The sequence below is a fragment of the Macrotis lagotis genome, chromosome 1 (genome assembly GCF_037893015.1).
Source record: "Macrotis lagotis isolate mMagLag1 chromosome 1, bilby.v1.9.chrom.fasta, whole genome shotgun sequence".
Taxonomy (NCBI): domain Eukaryota; kingdom Metazoa; phylum Chordata; class Mammalia; order Peramelemorphia; family Peramelidae; genus Macrotis; species Macrotis lagotis.
The window spans coordinates 565273178-565292732 of NC_133658.1; the positions used below are offsets into that span (position 1 = coordinate 565273178).

Here is a 19555-nt window from a genome sequence, read left to right on the forward strand (position 1 = left end):
TGGAATAGTGCTAAGGGAGAAGAGCAAGTAATCAGTTTGGGGTATGTGTAAGTGCCTGTTTGTGTGTTTGTGTATGTGTCTCTGTGTATATGTTTAGTCACTGCATTGTGCTATGTGCTGTGGGGCAGTGATAGCAAAAGAGGCAAAAGATTGTCCCTACCCTCAAGTAATTCACAATCTAATGAGGGAAGAGAACAAGCAAAAACGTTTGTGTGTGTGTGTGTGTGTGTGTGTGTGTGTGTGTGTGTGTGTGTGTGTTAGCTTAGTGGTGAGAGAGGGAAGAAAAGATGGGGGATGAAAGGGCATAGAGCACATGATAGTGAATTATGTGTGAACAATGTAGAAAGATAGCTTGGAGTCAAATTACAAGGATGTTAAATATCCAACATTATTTGGCACTCTCTGCTTTCCCAGTTCATCAATCTAGCACCAGCTTAAATTTTCTATCTTCAAAAATCTTTTCTCTTTAGCTAAACTTCTTCACAGAGCTACTGGAGTGGTTTCTTCTCCAACTCATTTACAGATGAGGAAACTGAGGCAAACAGGGTGCCCAGGGTCACACAGATAGTGAATATCTGAGGCCGGTCTTCCCGACTGCAGACCTGACTTTCAATCCACTATGCCCCTATATATTTTATATTCTCCCTAAACCTAACTTTTCTGACTGAGGCAGCTAGGTGGCATAGGGAAATAGAGCTCTGGGCTTTCAGTGAGAAAGACTTGAATTCAAGTCCTGCCACAGATAGTTATTAGCTCTGTGGCTCTAGGCATGTCCTTAACCTCTATCTGACTCAGTTTCCTCAAGTGGGGATAATAATAGTACTTATCTCCCAGGGATGTTGTGAGAATCAAATGAGCTAATGCTTAATAAACGCTTGCTCCTTCTCTTCCCCTCTTTCTGCAAATCTCTATTCAGGTAACTTTCATAGATTTGTGTGGAAGATTTCTGGTGAAGTCCTCTCAGGGCTAAGGAAGTGTTTATATCAAGAAAAACCTTGCATTCCAAGGGATAGTAAATCCTGCTTTTGCAATAAGACTGTTTTGCTAACTGAGGCACAACATCATGACTATGAAAACTTTGTTATTGATATTTCTATTCCTAGTCAAAATAAGTTTTACGAGGTCACTTGGACCCAGTCACTCTACCATCTGGTGAGAGACATATTTTGAAAATATTACATTCTTTTCTTTGCATTTGTTGCTAGGATAGATTTCTACAATTAGATTTTATCCCCCTCCCCCAAATCCAGCCAATGGGCTGAAGGGGAAGGAGATTAGGGAGGGGGGGGCAGGGAACTGCAGTTATAGATTATATAAACCAAATGTATTGGGCTTTCAATGCGGCTCTCTGACTTGAGTGCACCCTCTTGAGACAGAGTAAATAAAAACTTCTTTTGCTCAGACTCAGTCTCTGAAAATTTTCTTTAGTGTATTTTTATCACACGCAGATTCAACTATCATTCTCATACAGATAGCTTCCAAAACCACTTATGTCTCCTGAAATCTATAATTCTGTGTCTCCAGCTAGCATTTTCATCTGGATGTCCAATAAGGCATCTCAGGATCAACACATCCAAAGCAGAACTCATTTCATAAGAAACTTATCCATCCTTTTAATATCCCCATTTCCATTTGGGAGGTGAGGGTACCAATATTCTTCTAATCACTCAGGTTCATAAACTAGGGCACATTTTTAACTCTTCATTTTTACTCATATTTCATATCCAATCACTCGCCAAGTCTTATCAATACTACTCCTTCTCCCTCTCAACAATATATTACATACATGTATAAATACATGTGTGTATGTATGTGTATGTATGTATATATACATATATATTTATATGCCCTGCCAAATCTACATCTTTCCTGAGCTCCATTCTTGCCTAGAATAATGCAATAACTTCCTCATTAGTCTGTCTCCTTCCAGTCTTAATCTACCCCTCCCCCGACTCCTACTCCATCACTGTTAAAAGAATATTTTAAAATTGCAGATCTAACCATTTCATTCCACTACTCAAGAAGCTTCAGCCTCTGTCTTCTCAGCAGGGGGGCCGTTCTCTCCCTCCCCCCCACCCCCTTTGCCTTTTGGATACAGTATACATCTCTCTCTTGGGTATTTAAAGTCCTGGACAATCTGGATCCAGGCTGGCTACCTTTCCAGGATGATCACACATGCCTTATTCCTTTTCACCCTTACATATGCTACCTTATGGCCAAACCAGTTTTGTTGCTATTCTTTATAGGTGCCATTTTCTTTCCTGCTTCTCTCCCCTTTACAAAGGGTATCTTCCACCCCAGAATGCCCTCTCTTTTTATCTCCACCTCTTGGAATTCCTAACTTTCTTCAGAATTCAACTTAAATCCTAACTTTTTCAAGAAACCTTTTCTGATTTCACCTAGTTAATAACCATTCCATAAACTGCTGTATAAAAATACAGTATATATATATATATGTACAAATATATATATATAGTATATATGTGTGTACACACACACACACACACACATACTATTATTAATTTTGGAGACCAGGGACTATATCACTTTTGTATTTCTATCCCCAGTGCCTAGAAGTATGTTTGGCATCTCATTGATTCTGTAACAATCAGTGGGGGAAGCACTGAAGCTTCTAGACCAATGAAGTGGAATACTCACAACTATGCTTAATGAACAATCATGTCCAGGCGGTTTGAGGGATAACATGGAATGAAGAGAAACAGGATGCAAGGATGCAAGAACATTTTAAAATAAAAATGTAAAAACCATTCTTAGCTCCTACTACTAGAACAGATTTCAGGCAGGATTTTGCTCTCAGATCATAGTTTGATGACTTTTGGTCTAGTCGACTAGGGTATATTAGTGGATAGAAGTGTAAATGAGATATAGTGGAGGAAGAATTAATAAGACTTGGAAATTGATTATATATATATATATATATGTATATATATATATATATATATATATATATATGGAGAGGCATACTGGGGAATTTTGGAGTACATCAAGATTGCAGACCTGGGTAACTTGAAGGATGATAACACCCTCGGTAGAAGTTAGGAGGAGAAGCTTAGGGGGAAGATAAAGAATGTTGTTTTGGATTTGTTGAATTTTTGATGCCTATGGAGCATTCAACTAACTATAATAGTGAAAAGGAAAGAAAAATGTTTGTTGGTCATTCAACTAACTATAATAGTGAAAAGGAAAGAAAAATGTTTGTTGGTCATTCATCTCAAAAACCTAACAGTATTAAAGCAACTACCTTACACAAAACTACTTCTTTTTTCTCATCTCTATTATTTCCACCCCATGGAATTGCTATCACTTCTTAAAATTCTGCTTAGGGACCATTTCCTTCATGGTGTCCTGGGCTAAGAGAAAATAGCATTCTAAACAATAAAATGAAATAGTAAATATGTTGCAATGATTAAGGAGTTCATATAGAAACAAAAATAAATGCCTTATTAAATAATGACTTGGTGAAAGAAGAAATTATCAAGAGGAAATTATATAAAAGATAATGAGAATATATACATATATATGTATATATATATATACATATATATATATGTATATATATACACCACATACATCCACATGCACAAAGAACATATCTAAAGGACAAAGCTAAAGTAGTATTGGCATATTTCATTGATAGAATGGAATAATGCACATACCCCTCTCCTCCCCCAAAAGAATGTAAACTCCCTGAGAACAGAGACAGTCTAACATTTGTATTTGCATATCTAGAATCTATCACCATGTCCAGAATACCATAAATATTTGATCAAAAATTTTTTGTTTGAAGAACTAAGCAGATATTAATATAATTGAAAATATAAAAATAATCACAATTGATAAAATTTTATAAAAGCTCCAAGAAGGCAGGGGAAAAGATATATAGTTTGCTTTTCTCTTTGAATTCTGTCTGTATACTTATTAAATCTAGTGGGTTTATTTATTCTCTATTAAGTTTAATCATGTATTTCTTATTTATTTTGTTGGATTTTATAATATACTGACAATGAAATATGGTCATTTCAACATTTAAAAATATATTTTGTTTTCTAAGACCATAAATTTCCTCTTATCAATGTTGCTGTAGAGTACTAATGTACATTTAAGACTGGTATACTCTCATTTTTGTATAAAATGCTTTAGCATGATATAATGCTAAAGTTTAGCTTTTTAAAAGCTAGTTTAATTTTTAATCTTTTTTTTAGGTTTTTGCAAGGCAAATGGGGTTAAGTGGCTTGCCCAAGGCCACACAGCTAGGTAATTATTAAGTGTCTGAGGCTGGATTTGAACTCAGGTACTTCTGACTCCAGGGCCGGTGCTCTATCCACTGCACCTAGCCACCCCCTAGTTTAGCTTTTAATGATTTTGATTTAATCTACTCTTTAATACCTAGTGCTCCTCCCACTTTTTATGATAAAACTAAGTGTTGTAATTTTAGTTCATTATTTCAGGTAAAATCAATATAGATATTTCTGGATTAAATGTTTCCAATAAATAATACATGATTGGATTATGCCTTTAAATCAAGAATTTGATTCTTATAATTTCAATGGAGCATTTACTTCATTTACATTTAGTGTTCATTCTTTTTAGGATGACTGAAGAAAAGAAACACTGTTCTCTTTTTATGCTAATAACTATATAACTTAAACTTCTACTTTACAACAAAAGAAAAAAGTTCAGTTATTACCTTCTTTCCCTTTTTTCTTATTTTTCCCCCTCTTATTTTTTTTCTGAAACAACTTTCTAGAATCTTTAATGATTTAGCCAACTTGATTATCTGATAACTCTCATACTTTGTCAACAATTGTCATTTTCATTGATTAAGAACTGGAAGTTATTGTAAATATTTAATTTTCTTTTGTTGAGAGACTTTGTTAAAATATAAATTTTTTTAGTTTTTTTTTTTTTTGCAAGGCAAATGGGGTTAAGTGGCTTGCCCAAGGCCACACAGCTAGGTAATTATTAAGTGTCTGAGACCAGATTTGAACCCAGATACTCCTGAATCCAGGGCCGGTGCTTTATCCACTACACCACCTAGCCACCCCTAAAATACAAATTTTTATGCAAAGTTTTCAAAATCTGTTTTTTTCTGAAATATCCATTGTCTCTGTTCCTAAAGAAGGCTAAATTTTATTAGGTACATAATTTTGGGTTCATTTCATGTCTCTTAACTTGTATAATTTTGTTCTCCACTTTTTGCAACCTCCCTAAATCTTCTTGTTTCTAAGTACTTTTGGTCATTTGTAGTATTAATTCCTATTAATTGGTATTAGTATTAGTATTTCCCTCCTTTCACTGTGGAGTTGGAGTTTAACTGCTATCTCTGTGTTAAAGTTGGGTTCATTTTTGTCAGTATCCTGATGATAGTCAGGTGGTTAAAGAGTGATAGTTAAAGGATGGTGATAAGGTTGTTCTGCTCCCTCCTATTTGTCTCTCATCCTACTACTGACTTGTTGCTCATGTAGTTTTCTCAGTGTAAATACTCCTCTACTCTAGGAAATAATATCAAAGGATCTATAATTTTCTTTTTCTTCTTGTTAACTTTTGCCATCCTGACAGGGATAATACTTTTGGAAAAATAATTCCCATATTAGACCAACCTCTATTTTTTTCTCTAAGAATTTTTTCAGGTATAAGTTTCTTTCTTTCAACTGTGTTCCTGGTAAGTTCAACTCTAACTAACAATTATTCATGGTTACAATTTTAAAGAACCAGTAAACATTGAAAGGGCAGCTATATGGTGAAATGGGTGGAGTGCTGAACCTAGAGACGGGAGAACTCACGTTTTTGAGTTCAGGTATGGCCTCAGACACTTACCAGTTGTGTGATCCTGAGCAACTCATTTACCCTAATTGCCTTAATTCCTTATCTATGAAGAAAATGACAATATACTCAATATCTTTGCCAAAAATACCCCCAAATAGGTTCATGGAGAGTCAGACATGACTGAAATGATTCAATAGCCACAACAAACATTTGAAACAAAGAAAGGTAGATAGTCTCTTTTCTCTCCATCCCAATACCCCAATCCTACCAAAAAAAAAAAAAAACTTTGTCTCTCTGTACCCACATACACAGACACAGACACAGACACAGACACACACACACCCCAAGAAGAAAATGCTTAAGGTCCCTGTGAAGGTTTTAAAGGAGGAAAAGGGAATACTGGAAAACTAGCTTTTGGTCTAAGTCTAGAGGTTTAAGCAATACAACCTTTCTCCCAAAAAATCTCATGCCTGATCCCAGAGTCCTGGCTCCATTGTTTGTGGTGGTTTCTTTTGCCTATTCTTCTGTACTTTTTTCCATTTGCCTTTTTTTCCCCCCTAGTGTCATGTTTTTTCTCCTTGTTCTATCAGGATCTGGGTTCCTTTCTAAGTCTGTCTCCTAGACAAGGTGAATTAACTTTTAAAGGTCACCCTAATGTCTGACCCATCATTCTTTATCCTGTTGTATTTTTTCCTCTCTGTGTCATTCAAGAGACTAATTGGCACTTCATAAAAGATCAACCTGTTATGGCTAAATCTTTTATAATTAGTCTAACACAGGGGTTTTTAATGTGTCTTTTATGAACTTGATTTTTTTTGGATAATTATATATCATATAATTGGTTTCCTATTCTGTAAATGATATAATTATATATAATATACTTAATATTATATACTGTATATTGTAAATTGGTCACAAATTTTATGTAATTTATTTTATACATTATACAGTCTTCTGAGATAGGGTGTATAGGCTTCACCAGGGGTCCATGACACAGAAGAGGTTAAGAAGCCCTGTATTAATATCCCATTTCTCTGTTAGGTGCTGGACTTTCAAGGACAACTCTCTGACATGTATTTCATAATTTATTTTGACAAGTTTTTGGAAATTTTCTTTGACAGTTTCTTGAAATACAGTGTCCAGATTTTCTTAAACTCTTTTAATTTCTATGAGACGGTAGTAAGCTTGAGATTATGTTGTTGTTTGCTCTTCATCCTCAAAGAGGACCAAAGACATCATAAAGATGATATCTTGACTTGTGTGTGAATTGGATTTAAATAAGGCAGAGCTATACAAAGTCATTTGTCTCACTCTCTCCTCTGGAGACATCAAATACAGTGGCAAAAGTTAAGATGATTTGCAATGGTGTGTGCATGTGAGACTTTGGCCTTTCCAAATTAATGCTTTTTTTTTCAAGAGTATGTTCCAGTTCTATACTTCTGGTTTCTCTGTTCTTCAATAGTTTTGATAATTGAATGTTTTGGTTATTTTTTGGCCCATATTCCCAATATGTTCTCTATTTATGAAGTCTGTTTTTTGTGTAGTAAGTAAAATAAATCTATAGATTTGGGGGGAGTTTTCTACTATTGTTTGTTATGATTTTCTTCATGATTTTCTCACATTCTTTTTCAGTATTTTAGATTTTTCAATTGGTCTCAATTTTTAAGTTTTTTTTAAAAGTTCTCAATGCATTTAATTTTGCTATTTTCTTAGTATTTCTAGTTCTTACTTAATTTCATTGAATGAGTTGTTTATCCCATTCTTTGGGATGCCCTAAAACATTTCCTTATCCATTTTCATCTCTATTTTTTAATCCATCTTTTCTCATCTCCATTCAGTTGACTAGGTCATACAGCAATATTTTGGTTTTGGATTAGCGCACTTAAAATTTTTTTTTCTCATTCTAAATCTTGCTTAGTTTATATTTTCTTGTGTATGTGCATTCTTGGGCATTTTCCTTATATATTTATTTTGTTTTGTATGAAGTATGTGAGGCATCTAACTCCTTTCATTCATCTTTCTCTAATATTTTGTATGTCTTCATTCTTTATTATTCTTCCTAGTTTCCCTTGCTACCTGGGTAATGATTTTCTGTAGGAGGGCTTCAGCTGGAAAGCACCACTTGTCTCACTTCATTAGCATAACTAACTTCCTCTCCCCCACTCTTTCAAACTAACTTCCTTCTCTTCCTGTCTTATCTTTAGTATTAGTCCTTTCAAATTTATTCTCTTCAGATTTCTCTGGTCATCTTCACAATTTCTAAATCTCCTTATTTGTAATTTCTTTTTCTCATTTTCCCTCAGTTCAAATTCTTGACCCAGAAACCAGCCTGCTACCTCATAAGTCTTTCTCTACTTGCATAATTTGAGATTCCAGTAAGGCATGTAGATATTCAATTCTACTGACAATGTGGACCTTGGGTCAATTCCATTTCATGCTTGTTAAATGCTGCTTTGTGATAATTGAACAAATTATTTAACTTTCTATGTACACATTCATAGTGTAATATAATAAGACTTTAGAGCAGAAGGGTCACAGTCAGGACCTAGAAGCTGTCTAGTCAGATTGAACCAGATTAAAATGTAATTGAAAAATGTGTTCCAAAATAAACAAAAAAATACAATGCAACATAGACAATGCCAATTTGTGGTTTTTCTAAATCAATATGCTGCCTAAAAGAATTCCTTTCTATTTGAGTTTGACACTATTGCCTTATAGATCTCTTTACATAAGTTAGAGGCAAAACCAGAACTAGAATTTTTTAAGTCTTATGACTTTTAGAATGGAGTTCTTCCCCTTAACCTACTTGCCTTATTCCCTCAATTAGATTATAATTTTTTAAACAAGAATCTATGTTTCATCTCTGCAGTTTCTAGCAACACACTATCAAACAAGGAGAGGGGAGTGGAAAAGCAAATTCACCTCCTGTCACATTCAACATTAAATAACAAACAAGACAGATTCTTAGTTCCCAAGAACTTCCCTAGCTTTCTGTTTTCTCTTCAAAAACACAGAATTACACCCAAGCTAGTGCTACAAATCACAAATAAATATGCAACAGAGAGAAAGAAAGGAGCCAGGAGACGATGGAGACAACAAAAGAATTCACCAATGCTCATTGTGTGTGTGAAGAGGGAGAGCTTCACACACCGAAATGTGCATACAGAACACAGGTAATTAGTGTTATTCTTTATATCCCAAACTAACTACCTGGCAAGTGACCAGATGGCCACCCCTCCATTTTTCCATCCACCCCAATATAAAGGTCAGTAAAACAGGGCAAAACAATTACAGGGAGGGAGGTTGATGTCTTCCAGGAGGGATGATATCTGATTTCCCATTGGATACTACCATAGCACCCTGGTATAGGAGCTTTTACATAATAGGTATTTAGAGCTGGAAGAGATTGGAGAGAATATGGAATCCAACTACCAAACTCTAAAAATACATGAGAAAACTGAGCCCCCCACCCCCCACAAAGATGAAGTTATTTGCCCAAGGTTCTACTGGTATTAAGAGGCAAAATCAAGATTCAAACCTAGGTCTGATTTCAAATTCTGTTTTTTTCCATTGATCAATTGTTCAAGTTACCATCACTATCTGAGAGGTCCTATGTGAGTACTGCATATGAAGACCAAGGACAGATGTATCATGCCCATCCCCGTCCAGGGCAAGGGGTTCTTAACTTTTTTTTTATGTCGTGGGTTCCTCTAGCAATTCTGATGATGCCTATGGTCCTGTTTCTCAGAATAATGTTTGCTGCTTACATTCATAATGAAGGAAATGTTTAATTTCAGCATGAGGTTAGTAAAAAATTAAAGCTTTTTTTTTCATATCCACTATTCATGGACTCCCAGGTTATGAACCTCTGCCTTAAGAGAACTGGTATATTATAATAATAACACTTACCTAAGGATAACCATTTGTTAGGTACTTTTACAATGATTATCTCATATTGTCCTCTCAACAACCACATGGGGTGGCTCTACTTTATAGATGAGGAAACTGAAGCAGAGGGTAAATGACTTGCTCAGAATCATACAACTTGTGTTGATCCAACTTGAGGTTGGATTTGAACTCAGATCATCCTCACTCCAGGATTTTCTAGAGTCCTAAAGGATTCTTACTTGTGGGGGATAGCCAGGTTTGATGCTGATGCATTGACTATTCTGCCGAGTAAGAAGCCTTTTCCTCCTCCTTCGTCTCAGCACAACATAGATCCGAGCATAGACAATGAGAGTCACCACAAAGGGCAGGTAGAAGGAAATCACTGAGGAGTAGATGATGAAGTCTGGATTGGAGATGGAACAGACACTAGGATCCCCTGTGAGGAGAGAGAAATGAGAAAAGGGAGAACCATTTGTGGATTGTAGTGGGAATGTCATTATTCAGTGGGGAGTGATCAAAGTCATGTGTAGATTTGAGAGCAGCAGCAGAGACTACAAGTTCCAACAGGCAGCTGTTCATCTGGATCTGAATGACGGTTAGCAAAGGAGGCAGGCTTCTGCTCACATTGAGAGGGTTCAGGGAAGTTGAGCCTCATCAAAGGTCATGGTTTTAGGAGATTTGCACAATAGGCCAAAGGGTAGAATGGGTTGACACCAGATGACAGAAGTTGGACAAAGGCACTGGTATAGTAGAATAAAGAGAATGAAAGGCTGTGGAATCTCACCTTTTTTGTCTCTATTCTGTAGAACTCCAGTTACTCCTCTACTGGGGCTATCACATTAATCTATTCATTGGGCCTGTTTTTCCTGACCACAATGCGTGCTTGTCACCCTTTTAGTCCCCAATTATACACTGTTTTCTCCATAATCAAGAAGTTTATGGCAAGAATATACACATTCCATGAATATGTGGGATTGTCCTTTATTTCATTGTTTTGTCCTGTTATTTTTACTGGGTGGGATTAAAGAATGGTTATAATACGATATTTGACCCTGGTTATAAATAGTACTTGATAACTAGTAGCTCATTATCTTTTACCTTTTGTAGACCAGGCAAAAGGACTTAAATTCACCCTGACTTAACAGATCCTTGGAATATAGGCCTACCTTGTTTTATTGATATTGAGGTTTTTTGTTGTTATTGCTGTTTTACAAATTGAAAGTTTGTGGCAATACTGCTATCAATCATGACTGTTGGTGCCATTTATCCAACAGCATTTGCTCACACACTATCTCTATGTCACATTTTGGTAATTCTTACAATGTTTCAAACTTTCCATCATTATTATATCTGTGTGATGATGATGTGTGGTCAGTGATCTTTGATGTTGCAATTTTAATTGTTTTGGGGTGGCATGAACTATACCCAGAAAAGAGGTTAAACTTAATCAATAAATGTGTTATGTTCTGATCGCTTTACCAAGGAACAATTCCCCCATCTCTCTCTCTCTCTCTTTCTCTCTCTCTCTCTCTCTCTCTCTTTCTCTCTCTCTCTCTCCTCCAGCCTTTTTATTTCTTGAGACACAATAATATTAAAATTAGACCAATTTAGATTCCTACGAAGTCCTCTAAGGGTTCAAGTGAAAAGAAGTCAATTGATGTGGTCAGTATTGCTCTATTTTTTAAAGAAATTGCCACAGCAAACCCAATATTCATCAACAGTCAGCAGAACTGCAATTTGTTGAAGGTTCAAAGGATGCTTAGTATTTTTTAGCAATGAAGTGTTTATTACTAAGATATAATATTGGGGTGGCTAGGTGGCACAGTAGATAGAGCACTGGCCTTGGTGTCAGGAGTACCTGAGTTCAAATCCAGCCTCAGGCACTTAATAATTACCTAGCTGTGTGGCCTTGGGCAAGCCACTTAACCCCATTGCCTTGCAAAAACTAAAAAAAAAAAAGATATAATATTTACTTTAGACAAAATATTATTAACAACAACTAAAAAAAAAACTATTGCATACTTCATAGACTGCAGTTCTTGTGTCCAACTCTTTGTGACTTTGGGGTTCCAGGCTAGCACTGCAACACCCAGTTGCCCTAATTATTCATCGAAAAGCATTTCATAGGGACTATATGCTGAGCACTCTCCTAATCCTAGGGATATAAAGAAAGGTAAAAAGACAATCTCTGCTCCTAAGGAGTTTACATTCTATTGAACAATCTAGTAGATACAAGATATATGCAAAACAGAAGGAAGACACTCTGATATTGGAAGGCAGGAGTGTGCTGGTAGATGTTTAATAACCAGCTCTCTGGAAGGAAAATGTATGCACCACTTTTAATTTTAACTTGAACTATTATAATTTTCTCCATCACTTCACTAAATCTAGACAATCAACAAAACAATAAGTCAATGTCTGATTTGTAGTGTTTGCAGATTTCTGAGATATCAAGGCTCACACTGAAAAGTGAATATTTAGCTCTTAATTCCAACACACCACTGTAGGAAGGTATTATTACACAGGGGTGAGAAAGACTTCCTGTAGAAGATGGAATTAGAACAGAATCATGAAGAAAGTCAGGGACTTATTAAATAAAGGTAAAGGGGTCATGAGGGACACCTGGAGCAAAGATCTGGAGATGAGAAATGGAACGTCATGTTTGAGGAACTACAAACTGATGATTAATACAAGTCTTCTAATTTTACCAATCGGAAAAGTGAAACCCCAAATGGTTAAGTGATTTATCAAAGACCATAAGGATGGTAAATGGTATCTCAAAATTCAAACTCAGGTTTTATGCTTGAGTCTTTCAAATCCAGAACTCTTTCCATCTTGCCACAGTAGGGGATCTGGGTTTGAATCCTGCTCCACCTCTGCTAACTCACTGTCTACTTTCAATGACTGTTGTGAAGCCCTTGATAAATATGATATTATTCTGTCAATGAGGACCTCTATTTTGGGTCCCTTTTCTCCTCACCTAAGTCCCCGCTGAGAATTTGACTATGTGATTGATTTCTCCATATGATACACTTCTAGTATGTCTGTCAGCAAGTAAAGTGACCCTAGAGGAAACAACTTCCCTACTGATGAGAGGAATAGAGCCTTCTCTCCTCCCTTCTATGATTTGCTGCCTGGTCTGACATCAGCTTTATCATCAGTATCTCCCTCCCCAGTCCTGTATGGCTTGAGGATCACCTTCCAGGTGAATCTCCCATGGTAGCAGAGGCTCTGAAGTAGGTATCATACCAAGATGTCTCTCCTTATCCTGTCTAGGCTCATCAAGGAAACTTCTGTGTGGACAGAGATGCAAATCCCAAGACCAAGAGCAAATCCAAGTTGGGAAATGATGTGCTTCAGTTCACTTGTTTTCCATTTAAATCAATCCTATTAAACTCCCTAAAGGATTCTGACAAGAATTCTTTATAAACTTCCAGGATGCTGCTCAGAGAAGCCAAATACTGTTTGGTCTTCCATAGCCTAATTTGGGACGTTTATCTCTGGTTTTCCCTCCTCATTTCTGCCTCCTGACTTCTCTGATTTCCTTAAAGTCCCAATCAAAATTCCACCTTCTAGAGGAAACCTTTTTTGATTCCCTCTTAATTCTAGTTATTTCTCTTTGCTGGTTATCTCAGATTTGTCTTTTTGCTCTTGTTTGCACATGGTTGTTTACATGTAGTCTCTCCTATTAGACTGTTAGCTTCTTGAGGTCTTTTGTCTTTTGTCTTTCTTTGAATTCCCACTCATGGCTGGCATATAGAAGTCACTTAATAAGTGCTTACTGACTATCTGATACGGTCTGTAAGGAATGTTGAGATCCTTCTAATAATAATAATGGACTGAGAGTGTATAGCTTCTGCATCCTCTGTTGGGTATTTAAGCTTCTTCACAATCTTGTCCCTTCCTATCTCTTCAGTCTTGTTAAATGTCACATTACTCCCTTCCATGAAGTCTCTGTCCTAATCCTACTGGTCGATCTCTTTGTTGCTCTTCACACAAAGCACTCCATCTTTTGTCTTCATGCTTTTGCGCTGGTTATCTGTCTTCCATAACTGGAATTCTTTCTCTGTACCATGATACTTCCTTCAAGATTCCAATCAAGTATTATCTCTTCAGATGCTTTTCCATTCCTCCAGATACTGGAGCCTTACTTCCATCTACTCTTTATGTATCTATAGCATTGGGCAGTTAGGTGACATAGTGGATAGAACACTGGTCCTGGAGTTAGGAGAACCTGAGTTCGAATGCGGCCTCAGACGCTTGATGCTTACTAGCTATATGACCTTGGGTGAGTCACTTAACCCTAATTCTATAGCTGACCACTAGACCCAGATGACTCCAGTTAACACAGCACCTTTTCACTTCCCTGATATTATGGCTTACTTTGAGAAAGGACAAACAACAACCTAACACTGTAAAAGATGACATTGTAATGCATACATATATGTGTATATATACTACAATGTAATCTTTCTCATTAGAATGTAACCTCCTTGGGGACAGGGAATTGTTTTTTGTTTATCTCTAACTAGGCAGAGTACCTGGCAAAAAAAACTACATGCTTAATAAATATTTGTTGATTGACTGGTTGACTGATTGACTTGGCCACAGGGACAAAACAAGAACTCGGTTACTTGAGGTACAAGATCAAAGCATATCTGACCTAAGAGTTGTGTGACCCGAGGTAAATCACTTAACTTCTGTTTGCCTCAGTTTCCTCTGTAAAATAGGGGCAATAAGGTGGTAAAACCTACTTCATAGGGTTATTATGATAATCAAATGAGAGACTGTTTATACAAAACTGGTAGCACAATGCCTGGTACATGATAGATACTGTATGAATATTTATTAGCTATTATCCTTTTTATTAAATTATTAACAGTAAGGATATTGACAGAAGGACCCTGGATTCTGGATCTGTGGTCTGAGGCAGGGCTAATCTGATTGAGGGAAGGGTCTTAAGTGACTCCATTTGTGGCAACACAGGGAATGGGGGGTTCCATAGGGAGTCACTGTCATTGCAAGACTACAGAAAGGGGAAAATCAAGACTGTTCTGTAAGCCAATTCCTTGCCTCTACTATCTAATACAAAAAAGCTGACTGACTATCAGTATGTGACTGAACCTTTCTGTGCTTCATTTCCCTCTTCTATAAACTGAGGATAACAGAACATTTGCTCTAGGAAGCCTTTCCCAGCCCCCCTGATTGTTGGGGCTCTCTCCTCAACTTACCTTGTTACATATCAGTACACACATGGCATCTCCCCAGTAAAATGTAAACATCCCGAGTTCAGGAACTTTTAAAATTTTGACTTTGTATCTTCAGTCCCTAGCAATAGCTTGCATATTGCTATTTAAGAAAAGCTTGTTGAATTGAATAACATTTCCATGAGGAAATGAAAGTCCTGAATAAACCTTTAAAAGATTATATAAACTTGAGCAGTAACAATCAGATTATTATTATTGTTGCTATAATAACAATAAAAATAGTAATAAATAGTAGAAATTCTGCTACATCAGTTTAAAACTGGCTTTCTCAATTACAGAACTATATATAACCTGTTCCTTTCAGAAGGAATTGCAGCCATGTGGATTTTTTAGCCTGAGGGTTTTTAAGGCATGTAAAGGGGTCTGCTACATGTCTCTTTTCTAAGGACTTTTTTTGCAGGATGAGGTCAAGGGCTGAGAAGAAAGGAGGGGAAAAGAGCCAGTATAGATTAGAGGAGGTGCTGCAGACACAGCCTAAGGGCAGACAGATCTCTTCTAAAGACTCTTTAGTAAGCTGGCTCAGCTCTCTCACACATTGGTGTGTGCATCTTAGGGGACTAAAAGTCTGAAAGACATGAGATTTGTGTTTGTATCACTAGAGGGACTTTTGCCTCTTCTTAGCTACTGTTGGGAATACAGGCAAGAAGAAAGGGCTGAGGGTTAGGAGCTTCAGGAGATCAGGTCAAGTGTTTGCCTTTCTTTGTTTCTCTAGGATCTGGTGCATAGCAGTCTCTAAATAAATACTTGTGGACTAAGGAGAAACTTCTTTTTGTTTTTTGTTTTTAGGTTTTTGCAAGGCAATGGGGTTAAGTGACTTGCCTAAGGCCACACAGCTAGGTAATTTTTAAGTGTTTGAGGCTGGATTTGAACTCAGGTCCTCCCGACTCCAGGACCAGTGTTCTATCCACTGCGCCACCTAGCCGCCCCAAGAAACTTCTTAATACCATGTTTTCCTCAATCTTTTCCCCTCTCAGGTCTATGGGTAATGTAATTTTCTTTCTTTGGGATAGGGTGGATGCCAAAAGGTAGGACAATCTTGTTAACTTGGATTAAATTATCTGAGGATCTGCTTTTCTGAGTGAAATGTTGTAATGTCACCACATACCTCAGGGTAAAGCATCAATCAATCAATTAATAAGCAATTATTAAAAACCTTACTATGGGCTCCATATTTTGCTAGTTCTAGGGATATAAAAGAAAGACAAAAACATTATACTTACTTTTAAGTAGTTCACATTCTAATGGAGATAACATGCAAAAAAATCATTTCCCTACAAGATACATACATATATATATATATATATATATATATATATATATATATGTAGAGAGAGAGAGAGAGAGAGAGAGAGAGAGAGGGAGGAAGGCAGCAGGGGAAGATAAAAACAGAGAGAGAGAGAGAGAGAGAGAGAGAGAGAGAGAGAGAGAGAGAGAGAAACAGAGATAGAGACAACAACTGTCAGAGATAAAGGAGACAGAAAGACAGAAAACAGAGAGAGATAGAGAGGAAACAGGAAACAGTCAGGTTCATACAGATGGGTACACCAGACAGATGTACAGATGGAGAAAAACAGGGGGAAACAAGTAGATACCACACCCCTCTCCAAGTAAATATATACAAAAGAGGAGAAATTCCTATTTCTCTAAATCAATGCCTTTTTCCTCTCATCTTCCCTTTCTCAAAAGTTCACTTCCCATCCCCCTGACTTCTCATCCTTGATCCTCCATCTTCCCCTTTTTTCTTTTTGGGCAGAGAGAAAGGAAGACAAGAAGACAGTCATTCCTGCTTTCTCAGAGCTGGATTCCTCCCTTTTAGCCAAGGCTTTTTGGGAAAGAAGATCATTCCTTTAGAAGAGACACCACCACAATTAGTTAACTAAGCAGGATTTCCCTAAGGAAGTTCCATCTGCTTTTCATCTAAGATGTTTACATTAATCAAGGGAAAATCTGTTTCCAAGGAAGTCCTCGGTGCCTGGACTTCTCTCTCTTCTATCTGCCTCCTGGCTTCTCACTCTCCAGAAGTCTTTCCCAAATCTTCTTAAAGCTGGTGCCTTCCCTTGGCAGATTAGCTCTAATTAATTCTACATATAACTTGTACATAACTGTTTTCTTATTGTCTTCTCCATTAACTATGAGCTACTTGAAAATAGGAGAGCTTTTCCATTTGTATTTTCATTGCTTAGCACAGTGCCTGGCAAACAAAGGGGCTTAATAAATGCTTGATGACTGACAATCCTACCCTAAATTCACATATTGCTCGACCAATAGGAGGTGGTTGTAGATACTGAAATATAATGAATTCTTTATCTAAAAACCTAACTGAGAAATTGGTGCCAATGTGCAGTGTGGTGCATGTGTGTGTGTCCGCGGATGCATGCAATGTATATATATATATATATTTATGATTTTTATTGACTAAAAAGTTAGCAATAAACAGCATCCCAGAGAATAAATATTCTTTGTAAAATAAATAACAATAAAATTCTTTGTAAACTTATTGAAAATTTCCATTTTTCTTATAAAAGGAACTTTGTCTTGTTTATTAGTATCATTTATAACTTAACTCTAATGTATACAATTCATCTAACAAATGAAAACTGTGAAAGAATTAGTTTCACCCCAGCTCTTTATCTTATTATTTGACTTTAGAGAAGTCATTTTTTTTTTAGTTTTTGCAAGGTAAATGGGGGTTAAATGGCTTGCCCAAGGCCACACAGCTAGGTAATTATTGAGTGTCTGAGGTTCAATTTGAACTCAGGTACTCCTGACTCCAAGGTCAGTGCTCTATCCACTGAACTACCTAGCCATCCCCTAGACAAGTCATTTCACTGGCTCTGTATACTGGCTCCTTCATCAGCAAAAGGAGAGGACCTGATGACTACAGCTCCTTTCATTTCTAAATCTATGCTAATCTATGACGTTTTTCTTTTAAGCATTCAGTAAATCAGGTATCACTAAATGGGATAAAACAGGATTGTCCCTTCCTTTCCAAGATTTCTGGAAAATTTTTCAAGGTTCTGTGGAACATCTGTTGAATATTACATCTTCCAAGTTCTTAGAAACAGAGTAGGTATGCAATAACTGCTTATTGATTGATTGCTTGCACTAGAGATGAGAAACTTCTTCAACTTTTGAGCACCAGCTAATGCTAATTATAGCATAGGGGAGCTGTTAGTAACTTTTCATTTCTATTTCTTTAGGATTGTTGCAGTGAATAAAGGGATAGATTTGGAATCAGGAAGAGTTGAGTTCAAATTCAGTTGCCTTAGTCACTTACTAGTTACAAGACCACAAGTAAGTCACCTAACATCTCATCTGTAAAATGGGGAAAATAACAGCACCATTGTGAGAATCAAATTAGATAACATATGTAAACAAATTTTAAAGTGCTATATAAATGCTACCTATTGTTGTTATTTGTAAAATACTTTCCTCAAAATTTCCCTGTAAAAGAAGAGTACAAGCACTGATTTCCATTTACTAATGAGGAAACTGAATAGGGGTTTACTAAGCATATGATAACTAGCATTCCTCACCCAGAAAATAGATATAAGACCAACTTTTAAGTTTAACTTGCATTGTTAGTATTTTCTTTCTGATTTTCTTAAGTCTGGATATTCAATAAACTATTGATAAATCTTAACTTGTAGCCATTGCTGATTTCCAAGGTGCAAACGATCACATTGAAGATGTAACAATCAACCTGAGCTGGTTCAAGCACACCCTTGAAACCAAGGTTCAAATGAAGTGAATTGCTGAGGTCACATAGTAAGAGGAAGAATTTGTCGACTTCCCCAACCCAGAGCCTTTTTATGGCACCACATCTCATCTCTCTAGATGCATTTATATGGACCTCGTATAGAACTCTATCTTTTTATATAGAAAGCCTTTACTGAAAAACAGTAACTTCATGACTTTTATACAATTCAAAACTCAGAAGCTCTATTACCTGTTGTGTTGAGGCCAAAGAGAAGAGGACAAGAGACTGCAAATGCCAGCACCCAGACCACGGTGATCATCAAAGACACCCGACGGCAAGAGCTCTGGCCTGAGCTGTATTGGTACCGAACTGGCATGACCACAGCTATATATCTGAAAAAAAAGGAATGAAATCCAAAGACAGGGTTAAGGATAGACCACCACAGAATCACAGCATATTTGGGTTGGAGGGGATCTTGGAATTCCAGTCGCACCTGGACAAGAGTTCTTCTCTAAAGGAGAGAGAAAAGTTTCTAACTTTGGCTTTAAGGTCTCCAGGAAGAAGAAGAAGCCCACCAAGGAAACCCATTTTTGGGTGGATTCAAATACTAGGAAAATTTTCCTTTCTTCAATTTTAAATGGGCTCCACTGTAGCCTCCTCTTCTTTTCTTTCTTTCTTTTTTTCTCTCAAGGCAATCAAGATTACTGACTTACCCAGAGGCAATCAGGTAGTCAAATATGTGAGTCCAAATTTGAACATTTTTTTAATGTTTTCTTTAAAAAAAAAGTTTGGAGTTCCATCCCCTCATAGTTCTGCCTTCAGGGTCAGGATAAACAAATTTATTTCCTCTTTCTCAAGACAAGGTTCAAAATGGGAGTATAGATAAAGAAGGCAAGAAAGTAAGGAGAGGGAT

General features: G+C 36.7%; 1 protein-coding gene across 1 annotated transcript in view; it reads right to left on the reverse strand.

The window, feature by feature from the left end:
* Window positions 1-19555, reverse strand: part of DRD3 (dopamine receptor D3) — a 75070-nt gene that overhangs the window by 14132 nt on the left and 41383 nt on the right. The window contains exons 4-5 of the mRNA XM_074214558.1: window positions 18892-19034; window positions 9915-10111 (exon numbers count right to left, since the gene is read on the reverse strand). Of these exons, the coding sequence (XP_074070659.1) occupies window positions 9915-10111; window positions 18892-19034 (340 nt within the window). The remainder of the gene's footprint in view (window positions 1-9914; window positions 10112-18891; window positions 19035-19555) is intronic.